Genomic DNA, 25,652 nt, shown 5'->3' with positions numbered 1-25,652 from the left:
AAAGCAAACCGGTACGCAGCAGCGATTCATAAACAACCTTTACATTTGCTAAGCGTGTTTGAGTGTTTGGATATGGCCCATTTGGAGATCTTGGAAATCTGCAGTGCACATCCGTCAGCTCAGGCATAGGGATTTACTATGTCCAGATATGTGCCAATAACACCCAAATCCTCTGACAGATTACAGGTTAAAGGTTATGCTTGAACAGCCCCTAGTGCTAAGTAAAAAAAAATGTGCTGAACTCTTGGCAAAAGGACATTAGCCAAAGCAGTATGCTTTCAAACTTTAAAAAATTATACTATTAAGTTGAGACTTAATGCTAATAAATTCCTTGCAGGATGAAACTAAATAGAGCATTGATCATGTGCTGACAGTTTATAAGTGCTCGCCTTTTGCCTCAAATCTGAACCCTTAAACTTTTAAACGTCACAGTGGGGCACCGTTTTAATACCACATCAAATACCTTAAAACAGACCACTGGGGCGCACTGTATGAGGTCAAATGGGGGGGAAACTCTTTTCTCTGCCAATCTATCTGAATACTCACTGACATGAGCTCACAGTTTTAATGTGCTGTGCTATTGGCCTTGCTGTTGGTTAGGGGTGGTGAGGTGAGGGTGAAAGAGAGAACACAAATTGGCACAGAGAGAAAAGGAAGTTGGCATGAGAGAATCAAATGGGAGCTGCAAAAGAGAGAGAAAAAAGACAAAAACAAAAACAAAATCAATTTGCTTCTTAAACACTTCAGCCTTTGAGCAAATCCTGCCCAGTTTACATGCATTGTTCCCGCGAGAAAGCGCTCACGCGTGTCTATTTATATAACTTAATCTGCTTCTGGTGAATATGCATTGTTTGCTTGACTGTGTGCCCTGCTCCATTTTGATTGTGTACAAGCTTGGCTCACGCATGGAAGTGAGGAGGCTTCTGCACCTAAACAAGAGAAGCTGTGAAATCACCGGAAACACAAGAAAGAGTGGGTGTTTGTGTGTGAGTGTGAGTGTGTGTGTGTGTGTGTGTGTGTGTGTGTGTGTGTGTGTGTGTGTGTGTGCGTGTGTGTGTGTGTGTGTGTGTGAGAGAGAGTGTGTGTGTGTGTGTGTGAGTGTGCACGTGTGTGCATGTGTGTGAGAGAGAGAGAGGCAGAGAGAGAGGCAGAGAGAGACACACAGAGAGAGAGAGAGAGGCAGAGAGAGACACACAGAGAGACAGAAAGAGAGACACACACAGAGAGAGAGAGAGATAGACGCACAGAGAGAGAGAGAGAGAGCGAGCGAGAGAGAGAGAATGAGAGAGCAATCAAGAAGAGGCAGATGTGAGAAAGGAGGACCTGACTAACTCTTTTCTGTTTTGTTGTTCTTTAGCTGCTTTTGTTGTTTTGTTTGAATTTCTTTTGCAACTGCTCAGGTATAAATTCAAAACTCCCGGAAGGCGCAATAGACTGAGCTCAGGGTGGCCCAGATTACAGCTGAACCAGAGAACAGGTAATGTGCGTGGCCCCCTTGTCTTGCTCTCTTTGTAGTGGCAGGAAGGGCACAAAGTGAAAAGAGAAAAATACCTTAGAATATATCTGAATGTTTTAAAACAGTATCTGTCTTGTAGGTGATTATGTTGGTTACTCTCCCTGTATTCCTTCTGTGTCTTTGTAAAAAGTGGGGTAGTGCAGCAAACCTGAAGTCTGTGTAATTTCACGCAGTGGGTGTTTTGATAATAGGCTGGTTGGGACCGGGCGGGATAATTCTCTTTCAAGAGGGCTCTTTAATTCCTTTAGCCTCCCTCTGAAAGGTTGATTAATGGCCAAGGTCTTTGTGTGTTACATGGGGAATGAAGACAGAACAGCCCCCCCCCCCCACACACACACACACACACACACATCTCAGGCTTTAACACACAAACAAATACTGGCTCCTCCCCCCCCCCGACGTGCTTTTGAAAAATATGCATTCCCATGGTGCACTTGGGAGTCTGAAACGTACACCTCTCAATAGACAAATAAATAAATAAACGGAACGTGTCATCTCCGTCAGATGCTAATCAAGGGAAAATAAATGAGATGTTTTTCTACATAACGCATCTTATAAACATCCATTTGGCTGCTGGTGTGGAAGAGACAGGAACCGTGTGAAAGCAATTCCCCCAACGGATAATAGCCGGTGGCAGTTTGTTGATTAGGTGGCCCGTGCCCCACTCTATCCTCTTTAACTGGGCTGTCCGATTGGCAGGGGGCCTCCGGTGGTCGGCTCCTGCCATTTGCTCCAACTCACCCAGGGAGTCGGGCGCCTGATTCCACACAATCAGCCCCCACTTCTTGGAGGCACTTTGTGTGCAGGCTGCCGGGGTCACGTGTATTACACCATGCCTGGGGAGAATTACAGCAGGGCCGGGCACAGGGAGACAGCCGCTGAAGAGGCTCACGCGTCACCCGGAGCACAGGGCCGTGAGTGTGTGACTGAGGGAGAGAGCAAGTGAGTGAGAGGCCATGCCAGCCACAGAACCCTGGAGGTCAACGAGCCCTCAGCCCCACACAGGGGGGGATTTACGCCCCTCTCTGGCAACCCTCATCTTTCACTCTCCACCAGCTCCTTTAGGGCCGGGAAGGCATGTTAAGTAATCTAGGAAAGGAGGAATCTGTCTCAACATGTATGACTGGGGATGTTTTATACATATGTGTTTTTTTTGCTTCTTTCTTCTGGTTTCTTTTTTTTTTCAGGTCTGTTCATTTGTTTAGTTTTTTAGGTTGATTATTCTTAAGCTCGGTGCTGACAGAGGACCCGCACAGTTGAAATGTGTTGCAAGGGTGTTTAAGAGGGGAGACACGAGTAAAGACGGTGAGAGGAGTTTCAGGAAGATGAACACTTTCAGCCATGGGGTCACGAGAAGGTAATGAATGTTATGGATGGAAGAACTCAGTCTACAGAGGAGGAGAGAAAGAACGAGGGGAGGAGACAGAAGACAAAAAAGGGGGATGAGCACAGAGTCCTGATTTACAGAAGACTTGACAAAGGGCTTTGTCCACAGAATCGGCAAAGTCATTTTTTCTTTCCCCCTCCATTCCTTTTAAAGATAGAAAACTCACAATGGCTATGAATCCAGCAGGGGGGGGGGGGGGGGGGTGGAGGACAGAGGCTGCACAGCAATCCGAGCCCCAAGGTCATCCACCATGAAACTATTTTACTTCCCTCCGCCCTGATAGATATACTCCATCCACACCACAGCACTCTGTTCAAGTGAGCTGGTATGTGGGATAGTGTTGCCCAGGAGTGAGTTGTGAGTTGTGTAGAAAAGGGCTGAATTGTAAGTGTTAGTGGGATGTGGAGAGGTATGATGGTACCTTTACAACAGTGTAGAAACATGGAGAGTTGTGAGTTGTGTAGAAAAGGGCTGAATTGTAAGTGTTAGTGGGATGTGGAGAGGTATGATGGTACCTTTACAACAGTGTAGAAACATGGAGAGCAGCACGAGATGAGAGATGGTGATAGATTGCCATAAATGTTGGTTCTCCAAATTCACAGAAAAAAAGCGGTTCGATACTGTCGCAGCATTGAAATAAAAAAAAGTGTTTCAGTCACCAATTCAAAAACAATTACTTGCCTAAAAACAGGAGAGGGAAAAAAGAAAGACAGATATGGAGAGAGACAGAGAGAGAAGAGAGAGAGAGAGAGAAAGAGGAGGAGGGAGGCACAGGGGGAGAGTGTGTGCAATGTTCTTCTCCACGGAGCATCAAAAAGAGATTTTTATTCTATTTTCCAGAATGCTGTGTAGCGTGACGCAGTCAGACCCGGCCTTAAATAGAGCACGGCCTCTGAATATGGATGAGGAAGTGTACAAGGTAGTAAATTGCATGTTCTTTTGATTGCTGACTCTTTTTAAATTATTAACAGGCAGGTTGAAAGAGAGGGAAAAGCCTGCACAGCAATATGCAGGCAAAACAGATCTAAGCTCTCCTCACTGTCTGATTCCTCAACAAACTGCCCATCACTCTTTTTTTTTTGCTTTGATCTCATTCCCCCGTTACTTTGGAGTAAGGGCCATAAGAGATTACTAGAGAGTTATATGCAGATACACGTATTCTCTTTAAACCCATATGTCAACTATGGGGGATCAGTGTGTTATTGCCGATGTTTAATGTCAGCAATGTTCAATACTGAATAGGATTAAGTGAAATTACTGAGGAATAATAATCCATGGTATGTAAAGTAATGTTTGATGCTTAAGGCTATGGCAGAAAGTGTGTTACATTACCGGGTCTTGTTAATCTTTAGGTTTTGTTAATCTTGATTTCTAGGGGGTACGATTGTGTATTCGAGATATGTTTGTGTTTGTGGAAAAAAGAGACTGTGTACAGATCAAACGCATGCCATTTCCTTCCCTTTAATAAACAAGATATTTTTGGGGCTTTTGAGCCCTATCTAATCCAATTTGCTCTCACACAAATGAAATTAACATAGATCGACCTCAGCAGACTGAAGTTTTTGTGTAAGTATATGTGCAGTATATTACATCAGCGATGCCATCAGAAGTAGGAACATCAGACCCCAGCGCTTGGAATCGATTGTGTACCATCAAGATGAGTCTGCCTTGTGCTCTGCATCCTGCATTTCAACGAGACTGACGCAGCATTCAAGACATTTTAGTGATATGAACTCAGATGAACTGCTCCGCAGTTTGTGTCTTATCGTGGACACCTATTCATGCCTATTAATGTAATTACTGAAGGTATTACTGAAGACTAATTCCATTTTCCCTTAACAATCCTCCACACTCATGCAGTCTTGATGACGAGCTCAAACACAGCCCAGGTGGCTGGATGCCTCCCTGGAAACCATAGCCAAGCCTGACCTGCTTGTTTCCAGCCCCATTGAAAGTGGAATAAAAGACCTATCCCTGGTGTGTAGCTTTGCCAAGCTCCTTACAGCTTCCTCCTCCTCCTCCTCCTCCTCCTCCTCCTACCTCTGCCCCCTCATTCCCCACATGAATTTTGTTGATTAAATATTTTGATGCATCAACACATGTAAGCTGATTTGGTCTTTCGGAGTAGAATTGGGTTATTGCAAAGGTTTGCACATTTGAGGCAGGGAAATTGACTAAGATAGTGCGTGAGAGAGGGCGAGAGAGATGGAGATGAGACGCTAATGGAAAAGAACCTTTCATGAGCATTTGCAGGCCGGCACTACGCAAGTGCTATTTTAGTTCTGAAAAAGTTCTGAAAAAATGAACTAATGACTCTAAAACATTTAGAAGCACCAGACATGTGAGTAAATCATTTGGAATGGTAGATGTTTAGATTAGGTAGATTAGTTCATACAGACTAAATCTCACATCGTGACTTATGACAACGGGTGATGCCTATTTTTGCATGTTGGACTAATGCTAGTGAATAACCCTAACCCTAACATCTATTTTGATGATGAAAATAGGAATCGGTGTGTCATATAAATGTCAACAGATTAATATAACCAAGAAGTAATGGAATTCAGATATAATAAACCTGTAGTTGTCAGAGTTCCTCACGTCACACGAAAGCAATGTGTTTACAGGACATGTTCATTCATCAGTGCTTTTTCTCTCTCCACACTTCATTTCCACATATTTTCTTCCTTGGCGTTTCATGATTCATGAATTCTTTCAGTCTCTCCCACCTCTCTCTGTCCTCATTTCACCTCCGTAGGGGCCCTCTTTCGCTGGAGCGAGTGGTTTGTGTCAGGACAACTTTTCTTTCTCGCCATGACTTCTGTTTCCTGCTCTTCCTCTCTTCTCCTCTCCTCTCCTTGACTTCACCGGCATCCAGAGACCCATCTACTTAACATTCCATCTGGGCCGAGGCCTTTCAAAATAAAAGAAGGGACCTTTCGGTCTGAGGACAATTTCCATTACGTCAAATCAAATTAAAAATAGCAAAACAGTCTTGCTTTTCGCCCTCTCTGCCTCGGCTCTCCTCTCCCATTCCCTGGGATGTGGCGTGGAGGCAGGCATCCGGCTCCTGGGCTCTCCTCTCCCGTTCCCTGGGATGTGGCGTGGAGGCAGGCATCCGACTCCTGGGGTGACTTTGACTCATGCCTGATCTGCTGATGTCAGGGGAGGAACGTACTGTATGTGTGCGTATGTGTGGTTAGATGTTAGTGTGTGAATCATGTGCGCCATGGGCCTTAAGATAAGTGGCAGTATGGACCATCTACGGGCTCATGTTTGAAGGATGCCATGAGTGTTTACCTCACTGTTACCCCTAGTATGTATCTGCTCACTAACTCGTGGTTTACTTGTCAAACGACATTTGCTGGAATAGCATCCGCATCAACAAATATGAACAATGATGTCAAACTGTATATTATGTAAGAATTTGTGGGACCAATATACTTCTATCAGTGACTCTTGCTGTGAATTAACCTTTGACTTGATTTAATCTTCCTTGGTCTAACTCACTTCCTGAGTCACTGTAGCATTGGAGCATCGGCCTTGTCAGCCATCTTATGGAACACGTTGTAGCCCTGGTAGACAAACCTGGTTGTCTCTGACAGAACCCCACAAAAAAAATAACATGGTTTCAGAAAACAACCACAGCTGAAAAAGGGATCAAGGATGGAATACTTGAAAAAAAGTTAACATACACATCAAATACATGATAAATAGATAGGATCTGAAACATGATGTTGCTTACCTTACTCAGGCACTTTAAACCATGGTGTCTGAAAGGCCCACAGTGCCTGGGGCTCAAATGCTGCTTTGGTTGGGGTCTGGACCCTGGTCAAGGCAGCTGGTGCACAGTTGACTCAGCTGTCCATCCCCCCAGGACCTAGGGGAGGTAACAGGGTCATCCTGGATGCACCAATCCTGTGTCCCAGAACTGCACTCTCAAAGCCCACAAAGGCCATTTGTCACCTTGTTGCACACAGTGTCACTTTGGTTACATTAAGGCAAAGCTCACTCATGCTCTAGCTTACATTTCTTCTGCTGTGTACACATTCACATGAATCTCAATCTACTTTACCTACTTCAGGACAGACCCAGCTTAGGCCAAATCAGACGTGCTTGTCCAGTGTCTTAAAATAACAAATAACCCCTATATATGTCAGGGGTAGAACTGGTTACCATAACAGAGCTGAAGAAAAGGAGCGAACCTCTTGCCTTCTTGACTGTGCTATTCTAGTACCCACACATCCACCTTGGCCTAGTTTACCTCGGCGAGCTCTCATCAGCACACTTATCTCTTTTGCAACCTTCAACTTTGCGTAGAGAAGTGAGAACGACAGAGGCGCTGTGAGACGAGGGGGGTGGGGGGGGGATTAATGTTGACAGAAAGGCACAGCAGAGAGGGGGAATGCAACAGAAAATATGTATGTGTAGTATGAATCCATTAAGGAGATGCACTCAGCACTCTGTGTGCTGACACATAAGAGGGTGTTGTCTGATGGCAGAAATAAATATGTTGAAATATATGAGCATTGTCTTATGCGCCTTACGTTGGTTCTGTGTCTTTCTCGACTAATTAATGCCAAGGAATCCTTCCATATTTCAGTGCGAGTTTTTCTTCACACCCCCTCACTAAACTCAGTTTCTTGTTTGGATGACACGTCTCTGATTCCGCCTCTGGCATCGTAACTCAGATGCTACCTGCGTTGTGCCTCTTTATTTACTCTCTTTCCCTGCATTACTTCATTAGACTGAGGGACTCAGGAGACACAGTGGCTGAGGCATGCTTTACAAGATCCAGGCCTCCTGAGATCAGATGTTCTACCTACATTTCATCTGACTTTCAAGAGAGTCGTGTGCAGACAAACAAAAGCAAGACACACATACTAAAAGGGTTATCAAGCAAGCATCAAAATAAATTCAATTTGTTCGCAATCATTTGCAATGAGTGCATTCCAAAACCTAGGAACTCAGGAGAACTGGGGAGTAAGTCATGAATAAAAATAGAGACAAAAAGAGGTTGGCCTAAATCCACTTCAACTTTAGATAGCAATTAATTCCATAATTAGAATCATTGCTTTTTTTAATTGGACATTACGCCAACGGAGAGCAATAGTAGCAAGTTAAGAGAATTCAATGATGCAGGTTAGGACTGAAAGAACATAGGCACACACATGTATGTACACACACAGACACACACTCCTAGTGGCATATACTCCCTAATGATGAGTATGGGGCCTCTGATGTAAACAGAGATGGATTGAGATTGGGTGAAGGACCTCTAAACCTCCTTGGGAAACTAAACATAATGGGGTATTAAGTAAACACTGTTGAAATGTTCCTTGGCAACCGTTAAGTGTAATGCAACAGACTAGTGTCCAATTATAGATGAAGTCAGCAGGCTTTAAATATCTGCCTGCTGAGAGACCTCAGAACCTGCGCCAAAGTGACTGAGACAGAATAGAATCTGACCAAATAAAACTGGAATCAACTGTACCTCACTTTTCTATTTTTGCTCTGTTGTAATATATATATATATATACATATATATATATATGTGTGTGTGTGTGTGTGTGTGTGTGCGTGTGTGCGCGCATGTGTGTATATGTGTGTGTGTGTGTTGCTGATGTAGTGAAAAACGATCATCTGTTATGTTTTATACATTAATATATATGGATACAGATTGCACACAACACAACAGAAAATTCATATCTGAGGATGACTGACACTTTTATACCCTAACAACATGCAGGTAAAGCAAGTCTTTATTTGGATTCTGAACAAAAGTAAAACTCAATGTTGAGATTAAGTTAAATGCTCCCCATTAGCATAGTTGCCCTTCATTCTGTCTGGACATTTGGAAGGAACTTCCTTGTCCTTATCCTTTCAGGAAATGCCAAATATTTTTTTATAAACAATGACAAGACATTGTCACTGGCAGTAAGGGCAGGCGCCGTGGCAGAGTGATGTGACTTCTTTTTTTTTTTACCCTTCTATGAGTGTAAGCCAGAAGCCATCTTCCACAAATCGCTTTTAAAAGGTCAGACAAGAAGCTTTTCTAAATGATTAGCGTACAAATGAACATCTATGGCATTTAAGGCCCTGACTCCATCTGGTCCATGAATAAATCCACAACTCCTAATGCCAAATGTTCCTCTGCATATTTCCTTTATTAGATGCTGGGGGGATATTACAAGGGAAAGGATAGGGCTTATAACAGGGACACAAGTTCCATAAAAGACCATCCGATCTGTTTGGGCATTTAGTTTGGTTTACTTTTATTCACTTGAACAAGATAAGTATTATCTGACAACCTGACCTTTGCAGTATCAGGACACCAAACCCTCTGTTGCATTTAAGACCTAAACAGTTCATTGGATTAAAGTAAAGTCTGTCAGAAATTGTAGATGCACTGGCATGCAAAATATCTTAAACAGTTTGAGGGCAAAAAGTGCTATGGCATTGTTATATTTTTATCTGATGTGTCCTTTTTTGTTAAAGTTAAAAGGTCACTGATAAAGTTATGGGTGAAGTATTCCAAAAGGAAAAAGGAAATCTGCACAGTCACTAAAGTAAATCTTTTAAACTTAAAAAAAGTGAAACAAAAAACAAAGAAGTCAATTCAAATAGATAAATATGCTCCTGGCCTTGAATTTAGTATTACAAAACATCTTACTCTGACAAAACCAAGGCAAATGACACACAGTAGCTGCATTCAATGAAACAAACAAAACAAATATCACTACTTATGAACCACCTGAGGTGCAGGCTTGAGGAACAGAAGCAGCCAGGGCACTATTGGACTACTATGGTACCTGTCCTAACAGCAGGATGGAGGACGCAAATGGGGATGTTAGGAGGGGGGGATTTAACAAGGCCTCTGGGGAATGGAAGGACTTTGGATGTACGGAACTTGGTTCAAACGCTCTAACACTTCTCTTCAAACAATTGTTTATAGTGCTTCATAAATATTCCTAGACATTGTGCAAAATATGTAATACCACATGGGCCTCAGGATGTGCATAATACATTAGAAATGGCAGGCTTCTCAAACCATGAAACTCTTGTGCTGTCTTGAAACTGGCTGGTACTTCATTTATTGTATAGTACAAAGAAAAACATGTCAGGCCTCAATACATAAAATATAGACATGTGGCTGAGTATAGTTAATTACAGTAAACAAGATAAATTACTATCTTGTATTATATATAATGTGCTTATTCTATATAAACTGAGGTTATATTAAGGACCTTTTGGATAAGGCAGGCACACACTGCAGCAGCCAAACCTCTCCATGACATTTCAGTGCATTGCAGGTTTTATGGCTATATTGAGTGTATTAAGTGCACTGGCTGGTGCCTGTGGAAAACATTTCCCCAACTCTAGGGCTTCTCACACTGCTGCTTTTTGACAGTGCCGTAGTCGTTAAATTGATCCCTCCAGTCCAGCATGTAAGAGAGCCAGCGATGGAACTGGGTCTTCCACTGGAGTTCCACTTCATCAATACCCACTGAGTGAAGATGGTTGGGTGGGAGAGAGAGAGAGAGAGAATGTGGGGGGGGGGGGGGGGGAACACATTGAAAAGGTTAAGAACTGTGTGATTACTAGACCAAAGAGAGAGGCCATGTTTCAATAACAAAAGCATCATATGGATTCATGGGGTGAAAAGGAACAGAAATAGCACATGCAGGCCTGGTATGACTGTAGAGCAGCCCACCAGGTTGATAATAACATGCCATCTGTATGCCTGTCTTCTCTTCTTCCCCGCCATAACATGTGATATTTATCACCTTCCTGCATGCAATATTGACCAATCCAAGTCCCCATTCACCCATATCATACCTTGACTCCATTTCTCAAGGTTAAGACTGCTATATTATTTTTACAACCCTGGCTATAAACAAGTTAACAATTCAAAGAACACTTTGTGAATAGAAATGATGTCCCTCTTCAATTCAAAGAAAAACAATTAAAACATCTTCACTGAATAAATCTCTCAATGGGTTGTAAAATTGTGGTTTAAGTCTCATGCATGGCCTTAGTGTAAGCAGTGTCAGTTCTAAGGCCACATATTCCCTCCAAAGGTTTGGCTGTATTTAAGTGTAAAAAATGCTTTGCCTCTGTGCTTAGGCCATATTCTTCTGGGAAAGAGGTTACACTAGAGGAAATTAGACATACTGTTTGGGCTTATAGGGTTAATGTGAGCCACGGAGAGTAGAAGATTAGCCTAACCATGTGAACTCCACTAAGCACCAACCTCTCTGTTTGTAACACAACCAACAACTTACGCTGAACCAGCAATCTGATTCACTTAAAGCAGCAGCGCCTGTAATAGTAGTGCACCTGACTACACATCACCATCCAACCGTCTATGTGTCACTGTTGTCTTTTCTGAAATGTGGTCATCTCGGTCTTCAACATATTTTTATGTCCATCTTTTATGAGAGCTGCCTTACTACAGGAAGCTGCCACCTTGTAAAGCAAAGAGCACACGTGCTTTTAATGTGCACTTTTCACATTCATCAAAACAGCACGCAGTGGTATTCCACTGTTCTTGGTTCAATGTGATGGTAAACAGTTAAGGCTGATGTAAATGCTTCACACTGTCTTCACAGATACATATGATAAACATTGTTTAATTCGATTACAGTATAGTTGTACAGGTATCAATATGTATACAATTATTAAAAAAATCTATTACAATACGTTTTGTTATTTGACATTCCTTTGACATTGTTCTTGACCAAGATAGATATTTGCAAGACCAAATATCTTACTGATTAAATCCATACTGACTGGCCTATCAGGCATGCTGTGATGAGCCTATGACTGGATGTTTCTTATTCATTTTAGCGGGACTGATGGATGGACGCTTCCTTGAGAGTATGTGTATGCTAAGCCACAAAGAGACGGATGACTGACATATGTTAAGTGCAATACAAACTACACAAATCCAGTAGGCAGATTTGATATCCCCTGCTAAGATTTAAATAGTGAAGGCCGGTTGGCAGTGTGAAATGTTAACACAGTTTCTGAATTGGGAAATGGGCATGATAATTCTTGTCATTCACACCATGAAATAGTCTTGTATTGTGTGTGAATTTTACACATGGTAAGCCTTTTGGGCCAGTGCTTTTTTAAACTGCCCCGTGGGCAAGCGATAATTTATGTCATCACACTATTGAGCCAGTGCTGTTGTTCAGTCATCCTCCATACCACATAATCCACTGCCTGGTGACATCAAGCCTTTCAACCTTGTTTTGAGCCATTGTTTACCGCAATTAGCTAATGCTAGGTTCTACAGGGCAAACCAAAGATCCAAATAGGACTCTTTCACAATCTCTGTTTTATTCATTACCGTTCCCCTTTATCGTTTGATCATCTTCTTATATTCTTATATTCTTGTCTATTCTATTCATATCTTTGTATTTCTTGTACACTCTTGCTGCCAGGTACAAGACAATCAGCACATTTTCTAAACATAACAGTATGACCCCAATAGTAAAGAGCACTCCTTAAGATAGTAATCACTGTTCATGGCACTAAAACAATCAATTCCATGTTCATCATTCATTTCTTTTGACAGGCATATTTTATATTACAAAACGTATCCAGGGATAACATTTATAGAGGACGAGGATTAGCCAGAAACAGATTTTTGCCTTTTGGATTTTGTATTCAGTTTTGTTTCATTGTTCCACTCTGTCATTTGGCTTTTTGTTTTCCTGGAGCCAGTGGCTTTGCTCAGACAGTACTGACAGTCCTTTTGAGTGCAGGATCCCTGGGGAGCCGGCCTCGGAGGATTGCAGAAAGGACGAGCGAGAGAACAAGACACACAGATTGACCACTGATGGGAAGATGTTATTTGTGTGTGTGTGTGTGTGTGTGTGTGTGTGTGTGTGTGTGTGTGTGTGTGTGTGTGTGTGTGTGTGTGTCCACGCCTGTGTGTGTTGCAATGCCGTGTGCACCCATGATTACAAAGCTGGGGACTCAAGCTCTATTTCCTATCCTGCTCCAGATCAGTTTTGTGGAAAATAAGATTAAAAAACAAATTCACAACTCTGTTGTCCTAACCCAAATAAGACATCAAGGCCCCAAAACTATGAAACTGAACCACTTATTGTGCATGTACACAATAAAACTGACATTGCATGTGTGCAGCATTATATGTGCACATTACTTTACCTGCATTCCTTGGAGAAAAGGTTTAGCTTGGACCATAACCTCTCATGAACAAACACATTTCTTTGTAAATACATACTATGTGCAAGCTGTGTGAAGGAGTGCCCTTCCTTTTTGATGATTATGTACCAGGAAATGCTATATTTGTAAAATGATGAAATGCTTTCACAAATGACCTTTCGAATCTGCACATAAATAGAGTAACAATGCAGAATTCAATCACCCCTTTGCTTTTTTCTTCACCTCCCCTAATGTCCCTTTGACTAAACAGTTGAATAACTAGGAGCCTTCCCCGACTCCCTGATCTCCCTTTGAAAAGCCTAACATTGCCGACAAATGAAAACTCAAAACATATAAAAAAAAGAAAAAAAGAAAAATTAGTCATAGCTGTGCTGAAAACAGCAAGGGCCAGGGATCATGTCTGCATAATTAGAAGCTTGAAGAGGAGTTGAAGCGTTGCTCAGATTTGAACCTCCCATCTGAGTGAAACACCGACTGACCCTGATCCCACTCAAACAGCTTCCAGCTCAGCCCGGAACAGCACCGCTCCCCAACCCCATGCTGACGCAGAACCCACAGCACTACCTCCACGCGCAGCCACACTCCCATCAACACACACGCAAACACACACACACACAAACACACACACACACACACACACACACACACACACACACACACGCAAACACACACACACACACACACACACACACACGCAAACACACACACACACGCAAACACACACACACACACACACACACACGCAAACACACACACACACGCAAACACACACACACACACACACACACACACACACACACACTCCCAACACACATACACATAAACACACAAACACGCATGCACGCACACACACACGATGGGCTGAATGTGAGTGATGACTGAACATGTGACTCCAGGTTGCAGAGCAGGCTGAAAATAACTGAAGGGAAGCGTGCAGGGCTAAGAGGTGCATTGTTACTCACGCGTAAATCCCTGCAGTTTGGGGAGAAAGCTGTCCCAGAACTTGCACTGCTGGGCCCTCAGCTTCCTGTGTGTCTGTGGGGAGTCTGCGTTGAGGGTCACGTACTCCTGCTGCTCGGGGCTGAACGGCGGCCACACCGAGCCCTCCAGGCTGGGGTCCCTGAGGACGAGGAGCAATATCACTTTAAGAATGATCCACTTGAACTCTCGACCACCACAGAACCCCCCAGCAGATTTCTCATTCCACCTACTGCACCGTATATTCACACTTGTCAATGTGTCAATGAATGAACTAATCAGTATTTAGGCGTAATCTTCCCCTGACTCAGACATACTCTTTCCACTATATTCATAAATATAAGAAATGTAATTCCAGAGCTGAAAATAAGCTGACAATGTTCCACATAAACAGCCCCCAGAGACAGAGGTGTGAATTAGGTGTTAATTGAATGGCCTGTCCTCCTAAGCCTGTGGGAATCTGACCGTATACTCCCTCCTCCTACTCCCAAATTCAGGGTTAACAGACACAGGCTGTGTGTCACATTGCTACAAGACTGCTATTTCAAAATCTCCATGTTTAGCTTGAACCCATAAATACATATTTACAAGTTGAAGAAGAATGCCACAAAGCTGTGAAGAAATGCAAACACACATACTGCATATAGATTTTAAAGGTAAAGTATATTTTTTTGTTCTTGTTGGTCTTTTTTTTTTCTCTTGTTCCTCACATGTTCAAATTACTTTCAAACTGAATCATTTTTGGAGGTTTAATGACACTTTTTATTACAAGAAATATTAAACTTAACCTTAAATTCTCCAAATAGATTATTGTTCATACCTACCCGGTCTTGGCAAAGTTGGCCCACTGTTTCATAAACTTCCTGCTCATGTCCACCTCTTCTTTGGTATACCCAAGACTGGCGTTGAGTGGCAGTCCAAACACAAACTCAATCTCGTATCCGTGCATCACACCCATCCACTCAGGCCAGGTGTTCCTCGAGGACCGATGGTCAAAGAAGAACAGGCGGGCATTGCCTCCGTGAAGCGTGTATATGCGTGTGAATTCAAGCAGGGGGCAGACGATGTAGTAATCCCCAGCCAGACTGCTCAGGCCATCCCTGTTCTTCTGTCCGTTCTTCTCATCTGTCCAGTCTGTGTACATAAAGGCGGCTGCCTGCTGGGCCAGCTCGCTGAATTCAGGCAGGGTTCTGGCCACACCCTTTTGGAACTGGTCCCTGCTGATCAGGCTCTCGCCCTGTAGGTTGAATCCTGGAGTTCCGTAGAGGAGGAAGTAGGAGCCCTCGTCCTTGTTCAGCCCCAGCAGGATGTCTGTCTTCAGAAACAGCCCAGTCTCCAAAAGAACCTCAGGCATGTCGGTCAGAAAGTTCCCATCAACAGTGGGGACGAAAGGCAATGTGATTGTGGCATCGTGAACAACACTGTTCTGGTGTTTGATAATCTCCTTGGGATCTGCATTCTGGAGACAAGCCTCTATTTCACTTATGGGAACCTCTCTGGGACAGTTGAGCAGTTTGGCCAGCGTCAGGGAGCTGTTCCAGGCCTGTGGGGGTGGCGTGGCTGCCCATGCAGTATTGGGGGTGCCACTCTGGAGGATGGCACGGGAGAAAAGGGCATGACTATTGGCTGACAGAAGGTGGAAGCCTACGGACGCCGACCCTGCACTCTCTCCAAACAGAGTCACAGAGGAGGCGTCACCTCCAAAAGCTGCAATGTTGTCCTTAACCCAGAGCAAAGCCTGCCTCTGGTCAAACAGCCCGGCATTCCCCCTGATGTCACTGTCTGGTAGTGCCAGGAAGCCCAGCGCCCCAAGCCGGTAGTTCATGGACACGACCACCACGCCTTCCGATTGGCTAAGGAAGCGTCCATCATACACCTCCAGCGAGGTGGTGCCAGACTGAAACCCACCCCCATAAATCCACACCATCACAGCAGCTGGTTCTCGAGGCCTGGGTGAGGGAACCCACACATTCAAGTACAGGCAGTCCTCACTCAGGGCCGTGTTGGGGTTCCACATCTCCGCTCCAGCAAACCCTGGAAACATTTCATCCACATACTGGTAACAAGAGTTGGCAAATTGCGTAGCATCACGCACCCCCGCCCATGGCTCAGGAGCCTTCGGTGGTCTGAAGCGGAGATCGTTTAGGGGAGGTCTGGCATAGGGTATCCCAAGGAAGGCATGAACTGATCCCAACCTGGATCCATCTGGAACGGGGAGTGGCACCCCTCGGACTTTGCCGTAAGTGGTGGAGACGGAAAGCTCATCTATTCCGTCTGAAAGGTGCAGCAGCTGAAGGAGCAGCAGGCCGAGGGCCGACTTTAAGAGGAGGCCCCCCATGGTGGCGGTTGATTGAGAATAAAGGAGACAACGGTGCACCAGTTCAGGGAAGCAATCTGAAAATTGATACATTATTGAACATTAACATTAACATTCAATTTAGTATCCTGAAATTCATAATTGGCAAAACCAAATCTGTCTTTACAATTTCATGGCTATTCTAGAAATATATAGCTAGGCCAATAGCTAAGAAAAGAAGCATCCCCGGGCTGGGACAGCTCTGGGTTTTGTAATCTGAAACCAAAAATTTCAACTAGACAGGCAATACTGTCTGCCAATTATTTTGAGAGTGCACTGCACACTGATGGGAGGGGGTGCACCTCTCCGACGGTTAATCTGGCCAAAGTTAGCAAGAAATGCTAACATTCCTAATAACAACATGCCCTTTAACTGTGCTGGTAATGATAACAAATATATCCCCTTTCTCAGCCCTCACTGTATTACACAGCATTACACAGCAGCAGCAGCAGCAAAAACAATAAGGCCAGGGAGAGAGAGAGTGTGTGACAGCTATTAATGGCACCTCCTGGAATCAGCTGAGTTGGAGAGGAGGCGGAGGATGGGAGAGACACAACGCTCTCAGTGACTCACTCAGCTGAAGACAGCACCACCACTCCCCACGTTCTCTCCACCAGCACCCATCTTGTCTCCTCCACCAGATTACTGAGCTAGTGGGGTGGAGAAAAAAAATCGATTTCTAAAATTAGAAGCCCTGATTGCTTGTTGTGATAGTGGGTAAATCCTGCTTGATTAATATGGCCTGCCCAGACCAGACAGATTGTTCCAGAAGCATCATTCTCTGCCCACCATCGGAAAAAAAGGAGCTAAGCCCAATGGGAACCCAGAGACATTTTACAAATGTTTCCCGGCCCAGTTACAGGAATTTGGCTAAGCTCATCAGTCATAGTCCATATGATTATTTTGTGTACCTCAACAATGATCCCTTGACGCTGTTAGAGGATTTATGACCAAATTATATATTAGAAAAATAACTTGATATGTTTCAGCAACTGTCAGCCCTGCACACTAAAGTCAACAGTTTCATCCCAAGCAGCTCATTCTTGGGCATTTTTTTTTAATTTAGAAACCATCAGACTCCATTTGGGTCTTGTCTAACATGGGTGCTCCCGAAAGGATTTGACACTGTCTGGCCTTACTGTAAGGAAGAGAATGACCCCAGCAAGGTCAATGCAGGACTAGTTCTCATTTCATTCCTCTTAAGTGTGACCACCTACATGAAGCTCACCAGTTCAGAACGTTAATGCGTGACCAATCAGGAGTGTGACCAGAGAACACAGAGGCGAAAGGACAGGGAGGACAAATACAGACCAAGACAACGGCTGATACCAGAACACATATACTGTACCTGACACTGGAGTCAGATGCTACCGGGCCTATTTTGGCTATACAGTATGAATGGATGGATGTTGAGGGTATAAGAGTGAAATCACAACATTGAGGAGGGAAAGGTTAACCTGGATGTTAACTGTCAGGTCATTTGCAATATTTTCATTTTTGTAGTGGCATTGCAGAATAAAAGTATCTGCAAATCACAAGCTCCAAAAATATATAAAAATAAGTCAGGGTAAATGCTGCATTAACAAGCCATCTGTACCTGAACATTTTAGTCAACCTCCTGTGTGTTAACTGGTTAATTAGTAGTGACAGCTTTGTCAGTGTATTTTTTCAGACATTGAGACCTTGTCAGGAAGGACCTTTCAACTCTAGGGCCGTCAGACGTGCCCACGCCAAGGGAGTGGGATAAGAGGGATGTGTGTAATGTGTGATAACTATTGCGGTAAACAGTGTGCTATGTATTTATATAATATGATTGTCTATGGGGTAACCCGGCTATGTATGTGATTGAGAGTAAGTCGGAATATGGATATGGTTTAGTAATTGATTTCCGTGATATGTGCAATGGTTCAGGCCGGCTAAATAAAATGCCAGCGCAGAACAGGTGTCGAGAGATGAGTCTGAGGGGAAACAACTTCCCACCCCTTTTTGACGTCGAAGGTAACTGGTTTAGTTTGGAGAGCGACCAAGTGCTAAAGTTGACTCACGATTGTTGAGAGTTACTATGCAGGTTTGGAGCTGAATTGTTAGGGACCTATTTATTTGTTAAGAATTATTGTGTGGAGTTTTTGTTTCTTTTGTTTTTCTCCATTCTGGCGTGTTTGCCTATACTACCGGACATTAAACATTGGCCATTGGTCTACAAACCATCCGAGACACTGCCTCCACTTCTTTTCCATCGCCGCGAGGCCGTCCCGGCTACAATGATACATCAAAATAAAAGGGGTGGGTGATATTCAATATATCATCTAGTTACAGCAAGTACAAATACATACCAATGAGCTGTCTAATAATGAGGGTTTCACTAACAAAGGCATCCCAACATTCCCACCCCATCACGCATGCAGAGATCAGTGTAAATGGCATATTTAAATGGTGGAAACTCCCTTGAGGCTTGTCATGTATTGTTAAGAGAAGAATGGTTGCTGAGGGATGACGGATCTGTGATGGGGGTTTGTAAGAAGCATGAAAAACAATACAAGATAACAAGGCTCCTGCATCTCTCTCTCTTCCCCTGCTCTTCTCTCCCCTTAGACCCACATGGCTCTCTCTACATTGGATGTTGACAAGTTTGTTTTCGTCTACTCCCTCTTCTCCGCCCCCACCCCCCCCACCCCCCCCACCTCCCACACACAAAGTCTATGTTTCTTGTCTTGGGAGGATCTGTCTAAGAATCACAGCCATGCGAGGATGAGTCAGGAGAGCTTCTGTTTGAATTGGAAGCTGGGCTTCCTGATGTTGCTGTCCCTACATTAAGGATAACCTCACGCTCTCCATCCCCATTCTTTCCTGGGTTCCTCTTGAGACACATATTACAATCCTTTCACAGTCTTCCACTACAGAGGTAGCTGAAGAGATGTTTATTGACGCAATGGCATTAAAGGGAACAAACCAAAGGAGTGACGCCTTGAAAAGGACATCATCAACACACCTTCCTCTAAGAGTACATGATAGTGCTGATCCTTGCCATGTCTTAATCTATCCACTTATTAGGCTGTATATTATCCTAGATTATGTGAACCTGCATAGAGCACAGAGCAGGTTGATAAAGGTAATATGACAGAAGTTACAAAAATATCTGGCATGAATGGACAGTGAACGTCAAACGGCAAATACCTTACTTGGTCAGAAAGCAGGCAGCTATTAATACAAAAAATCACATCATCCAGGTGTCAATCATCCATCTTTCCACAACCTCCTCCTGCTGGGTGGCTGTAAGACTACTCTGATTGACCAAAATCATCTTGGTTTTTAGAACGTAATCCCACACAGATTTGCGCTACGTCCGTTATGATCACGCCAATAACGGGTCTTAAGAGCACAATCGAACACTAATAATATTGAGGGGAATCAAAGAAAAACACAACCCCATGAACAGGTCACACACACACATGATGGTACGGGATTGCTTTCTCTTGTTATTTGGGTATCTCCCCATTTGCCATGACTGATTCGGAATCTCATGAGAAATGGCCTTGGCTGAATTTCATTGCCCATTTAGGATGACTGTAGAATGATGCCATGTAAGATGCCGGCGCCAAGGTTATGACAGATAAGATTTACTTTCACCTAATTTCCCTATGCCATAGTGGCATCACAAATCTAAATTTTCCTACCAATATGACACCTTCACAATTGCTAAGTGCTCATAGGAGATGCCAAAGAAAGTAGGAATAGTACAACACTACATAGTATAGTATAGAAATTGTTAACTGACACAGAAGTAAGGAAAAAAAGTGATCAGTGGCAGCTTGCTACCCTTCTCAATCCTGAGAAGTGACTCAACAATGATAATGAGAACGCTACTTATAGCACTAACATTTGGTCTTGTTCCACAGGGAGGTAGCTGTCTACTGCAAGGTTAATGAGTGCTGGGGGGTTCCTACAGAGACCAGGGATGGCACACCGAAAGCACAAGGAAATTACGAGAGACAGGGAGGAAGAGGGGAAAGTTGTTACTGTAGCCAAAGTCTGCAGCTGCTGTGTCCCATTGATGGCAACGAGTCTGAGGCACAGATCATAGCTCACCGGCCTTAAATCTGGCCATCCCAGCAGTGCCAACATTTACCACCATAGTGGATACAAAGCAGCAGGCGTAGCATGGCACCACCGCCTGGTTGCCAAAGAGGAAGAATGAAACCATGTCACTCACAGAATCACATTCACACGCTCCCACAAAAGGTTGCACAGGCAAAAAGCAGCACACTTACATTCCATACCCACAACCAAGCAGCCAGCAATACGTATTTCATCAGTAGTATGATTAGTAATGTTACTAAAACTATTAGTATTATAACTATTTTATTTTCATTTTAACTAGAGTGACATGAGCTTCTAAATTCACACAAGAGGAACTTTAGTCCCATAGAGAATGATACAGTTGTGACAGCAGCCATAACCCTTCATTCAAGATTAATCAAAAAAGCGGGCACACCACTCAGGATGCTCCGTGCTCTGTAAGTGACAGGTAGAAAAAGAGCAACCCTCTGGTCTTGGTGAGGATGAGGATGGGGGCGAAGTTGTGAAGAGAGGGGTGATGGTATCAGAGGGCAGAGGGGACAGACAGACCGTATCGGCCGCAGACAGATTAAACTCCAGAAGCAGGATCAGTCTGCTTCACCTGACTCTAGTCAACCACCCAGATAGCAAGCATATTATCAGTCCACTGCTGATTTGCCACTTCTGGTCTGCTCTCGGACCAACGTTATCTTTAGTGAAACTGGGCGTGGATATTAGGAAAATATAATTTAATGTTAGCAAGTCCTGGAATTTCTAAATCATATCTTTGCTATAGTCAAGGGTATTTGAAATATCAGCCACTAAACATAAGAAGTTCATGGTAGGCCTCCTAGAAGGTTCTCAGGGTGAAAATTAGTTGGTAAATTAAAACACACTGATTACATACTGAGAACATCTATAAAAATGGTAAGCGTTGGTGTAAATGGCTAAAGAAGTATGAATGAGTGAAGAAAAAGAGTCTGTTTTGAATAGGAGCGGGAAACCAGTGGACCAGCGGAGTGCCTAAAAACCAATGTTCAAAAGGCCAGGGGACCACCAGCGGACTGCCAGCTCTGCCCCCAATAGGCCAACAGTGGCCTTTTGCTATCAGGCCAGAGACCACACACACCACACCGGGCAGAACGGAGCGCCTCACATACAGCTTCAATTATGATCCAGGACACAAGGACCTAGCCATAGAAAAGAAAATTATGAAAGTGCACATGGATGAAAATGATAATGTGATCTTGATGCGTCAACCAAATCGCAGGTGAACAACTGAGAGGATGATTGTTCATATTGATACTCCAGGGGATTTGGTCTCTTATTTTCTCTAATCAAAAATAAATTAAGTAATGCTGATAGCTTGGGATGCTGCCAGTGCAAACCCTTCACGCACCCACGTGGACGTGCACCCGCGGCGTCCCCGCCCCTTGCTTGGATAATGTACAACGAACGATAACAATGCAAAACAAAACTAACTGTGTACGAAACATGACTCATTAAGCATGTGGATACTTCAGTGAGAGCCGTATGAAGGTTAGTGAAATGGAAAAAAAATTATAGATTGACCTAAAATGAAGTACATAGGCTAATTCTTTCTTAGAATTAACGTCAGGCCACAGACGGAAATAAGTCTATTTTCATCTAAACGTTTGATCTTAACGTCCTTTAAATGCTGCCCACCGAGTCCACGGTTGGCATACACCGGATAATATAAAAGCGGCGTATTTAAATATAAAGCTTATACAAATATATTCCTTCTATATACACATGGCAAACTATCAAACCATTCATTCCGACCGTGCTATAAAAGGACAAGCTTTCGTCAGCTCCTCAGGCGAGGGATCTCTATGAAACAGATAGGCTATTCTGCATATTTAAGGCTGAAAACACAAAAGAACAGGGGGAATACTTACCCTGTATCGTGGCTGTCCGTTTAACTCTGGCGTTTTTGTGGTAGCAGTAATGAACTGTTTTCGGATTAGATGAACAACGGTGAGGACTTTCATTTATCTGCTGTTTCTCTAGCTGTCTTTCTCCGCCACTTGTCCCACTGTTGAACCAGAGCTAACCTCGCGAGGGTTGGACTGGGGATACTTCTGAGTAGATGCATGAGTAAGTGCATAATTAGTTTTGAGCATTCACAGTTATGTGCTGCAGCTGTCACATGTGGACAGGGTCTTTCGTAACCAGGTCAGCTTGCATATTAAAATCTGCCCTTTTAGGGTAATCTTGCTTGCTTTGGGGGGAGTTATAAATGTCACTTTCATGGTTGCAGTCATGCATATAAACTTTACACGTGCACGTGAACTTCTTCCAACTGTTCCACAAAGTTGTTATTTCATTTAATTTTACTTCATGCTGATGTAGTCTACCTGGTGGAAAATGCACACGCATACTTAACAAACAAAACATAATACACAAAGCACACACACACTCTCACACACACACAACTAGCATGCATATCCATACAGTAGTAGCCTACTACATCACATGCAACCATGCTTAGCTACTGTGCATGCATACATGCATATAAAGACATACCAGAAAGCAGCCGACTCAGGCTTAGATCCAAAGATGGAATTCTTACATTATTTACACAAACATACTGTATGCAGTGATGTTCATGCTGCAGTGGGAACACTCATGGCATTGACGATACAGAAGTCATTGAAGTCAGACATCATTGTTGTTGAAGGCTAAACTAGCATTATTAACAGTTATTTAGCAAGAGGGTGTTCATATACTTTTTCACACTTGTGATAGATCACTTACACATCATATTATGTTGGATCATTCTGTCAATACACCGGCTTTTGTAAATTAATATTTGATTGGCTTCTCTTTATCAATTTGTATGACTTTTTATGACTATGATGTAGATCTCTAGGCCTATCTTTTTTACCGAACGCATTTTGTGCGAGGACAGCCATTAATTTATCATGAAACCATGTGACCCTGCCATTCCTTTTGTCCTAGGAATTATGTCCATAGTCTACTGATGACGTGTAAGAAAGGGCTTTGGTTTGCTACATTCTGTGTCTCAGCTGGTTACAAAATGGGTTCCATCTACGCATGGCCGTATTAAGACTTCATGGTGCCCCTGGGCAACAGTGACTCTCTGGTGCCCACCTACCCCCACCCCGCAGAACACAAACCATACCTATCCACCGGGGTGTATTGGTCCTTGAGTAGAAATACTTTCTTACTGTACTCAAGTATTATTTCTGAGTATCTGTACTTTACTTGATTGTTTTTTATACATAATTTTTGCTTAATACTGCTCCACTACATTTTCCACACATTGATGTAACCTATGTAAGGAATAATGCACTGGGAGCAAGTCAGTTATAAGAAAATAACCGTTCGACAGGGGGATGCTACCGTTTACCCCCCTGAAGTGCGGCTATTGTCCATAACTCACTTGCTCCCAGTCCATTATCCCGCTTATATCACAGCAAACTTGCCAAAGTAATTAATGCATATGCTGTAAATTATGTTTAATGTGAACTTATGTTATTAGAAATCATAACTTAATACAGCGCAGAACTATTGTTTTATCTTTTGTTGACCATAATGAAATATCATTACTAATCTCAACAGGTATATTATTCGTCTAAATCATAAGAGAGTTTATACTTTTACTTTTGGTATCTAAGTAGGATATACAGACTTAAATCTGCTATAATCTACACAGAAAATGAGAACATGAGCACATGTAGGCTACAAAACAAATCAAGCTTTATTTATTTAATCGAACTCGCCCAAAAACAAGTAGCCTACGTCTTTCAACCAGTATATGGCGACATTAATAGCACTTTCTTAACAATGCATAGTATAGTTATCATTATCAATCTTCATTGCAATTATAGCACACCAAACAATGAAATCTGACATTACAAAAAGCAATCCAACGTTAGTTGGATTCAGTTATCATTAAACTCACAGCACCGCAAATAAGCATTGCAGTTCACAAAGCTTTCCAAAACTTAAATAGCTAACAAGAAGTGATGACGGCTTTCAAAAACATCGGCGAGGTTATGCATTTAGTGACACACACGTACACTGTTCAAACCTTTGCAAGCGCAGTGAGTCTACTAACGAACTATCATTTCAGAACCATTTGGAGCAGACAGCACACACACACTTTGCCTTCTGAAAAACACAGATTTACACTGTTCAAACCTTAGCAAGCGCATTTTTTTTTTAAAGTGGCCGCATTTCTACACTCTTTTAACTGTCGTTTTGCATTACCGCTAAATTGCTGCTCGTTCTGTTGGTCCCTCTTTCGCTGAGTTTGTGCATGGTGTTTGGAACGTCAAATTGTGCAAATGTGGGGTCAGAATGAAACATATATTTTTTTTTTTATAAAAAATACATCGGTTGCTTGGTGCCCCTGGAGTCTTGGTGCCCCTGGGCAGTTGCCCAGTTGCCCATATGGTTAATCCGGCCATGCATCTACGTAAGCAAAGGCAGCTTGAACTTTCGTAGGCTTTTGAACTGACACTGAAGCCTACGGAAGTTTAATCAGCCTTCACTGTATTGGACTGAATGCACTCTGTAACCTGCCAACTCACGGAATGTATTGACAAAGGTCCTTGAGTGCACATCATATTTTCAGTAATGTAGCCTATGTACATAACTCCTTTTGTACTTAAGCGAAATACTGATGTCTACAAAAGTGCAAGCAGCCTTTTCTTTTGTGGACAGACTGCATTCTGTAACCTGCAGACTCACTGAATGTACTCGACCAACAACATCTCATGCACACCATCCTTTCCCTAATACAGCAGAACTGTTACAGTTGCATGATGAACATCCGGTGGCCTATATCTCTTATTTGGACAGAATTACTTTTGTCTGTAGAAATTAGTTTATTTTGTCCACAAAGTGAAGCATTTAGTCTTTTGTCCACAAAATGAAAAGCACAACAGTCAATTCAGTGCGCTACATGAATCACCTGTTTCGTTTTCTATACACGAAAGAATGTGCTCTCTTCAGTGACTCGTGGACACAATGCTAACTGGTTTGGTGTTTTTCGTGGACCAAAGCCATTATGATGTTACATGGTTTCGTAATAAAGTAGTGCCTGTTGTATCACAGAGTTCATTCTGTATATGAAATAAGATCTGTTACACTGTTGGCTGTAGATCGGC

At 43.1% G+C, this 25,652-nt stretch overlaps 1 protein-coding gene across 3 annotated transcripts; it reads right to left on the bottom strand.

Annotated features, from left to right (window-relative positions):
* Positions 1 to 9,051: 9,051 nt before the first annotated feature.
* LOC105897128 (cholinesterase-like) lies at positions 9,052 to 22,614 on the bottom strand. Of its 3 annotated transcripts, XM_031573707.2 has the most exons (5): positions 22,413 to 22,614; positions 17,011 to 17,087; positions 14,906 to 16,475; positions 14,066 to 14,223; positions 9,052 to 10,410 (listed from the first exon to the last, which is right to left on the bottom strand). In XM_031573707.2, the coding sequence occupies exons 3-5, from the start codon at positions 16,417 to 16,419 to the stop codon at positions 10,283 to 10,285; spliced, it is 1,800 nt and encodes a 599-aa protein (XP_031429567.1). In that variant the 5' UTR covers positions 16,420 to 16,475; positions 17,011 to 17,087; positions 22,413 to 22,614; the 3' UTR covers positions 9,052 to 10,282. The 3 variants fall into 3 exon arrangements, with proteins under 3 accessions (XP_031429567.1, XP_012679464.2, XP_031429568.1); XM_012824010.3 differs by lacking the exon at positions 17,011 to 17,087; XM_031573708.2 differs by lacking the exons at positions 17,011 to 17,087; positions 22,413 to 22,614 and adding an exon at positions 16,943 to 16,960.
* Between the last annotated feature and the right edge of the window lie 3,038 nt (positions 22,615 to 25,652).

The sequence above is a fragment of the Clupea harengus genome, chromosome 9 (genome assembly GCF_900700415.2).
Source record: "Clupea harengus chromosome 9, Ch_v2.0.2, whole genome shotgun sequence".
NCBI lineage: Eukaryota > Metazoa > Chordata > Actinopteri > Clupeiformes > Clupeidae > Clupea > Clupea harengus.
This window is presented reverse-complemented; position numbering and strand designations above follow the sequence as displayed.

Excerpts from the sequence above, each read along its gene's own strand:
- LOC105897128 (XM_031573707.2), bottom strand. The coding sequence starts at position 16,419 with ATGGGGGGCCTCCTCTTAAAGTCGGCCCTCGGCCTGCTGCTCCTTCAG. Across the intron at positions 14,224-14,905 it reads GCCAACTTTGCCAAGACCGG|GGACCCCAGCCTGGAGGGCT; the intron begins GTAGGTATGAAC and ends CCTCGTCCTCAG. Across the intron at positions 10,411-14,065 it reads CAAACTGCAGGGATTTACGC|TGGGTATTGATGAAGTGGAA; the intron begins GTGAGTAACAAT and ends ATCTTCACTCAG.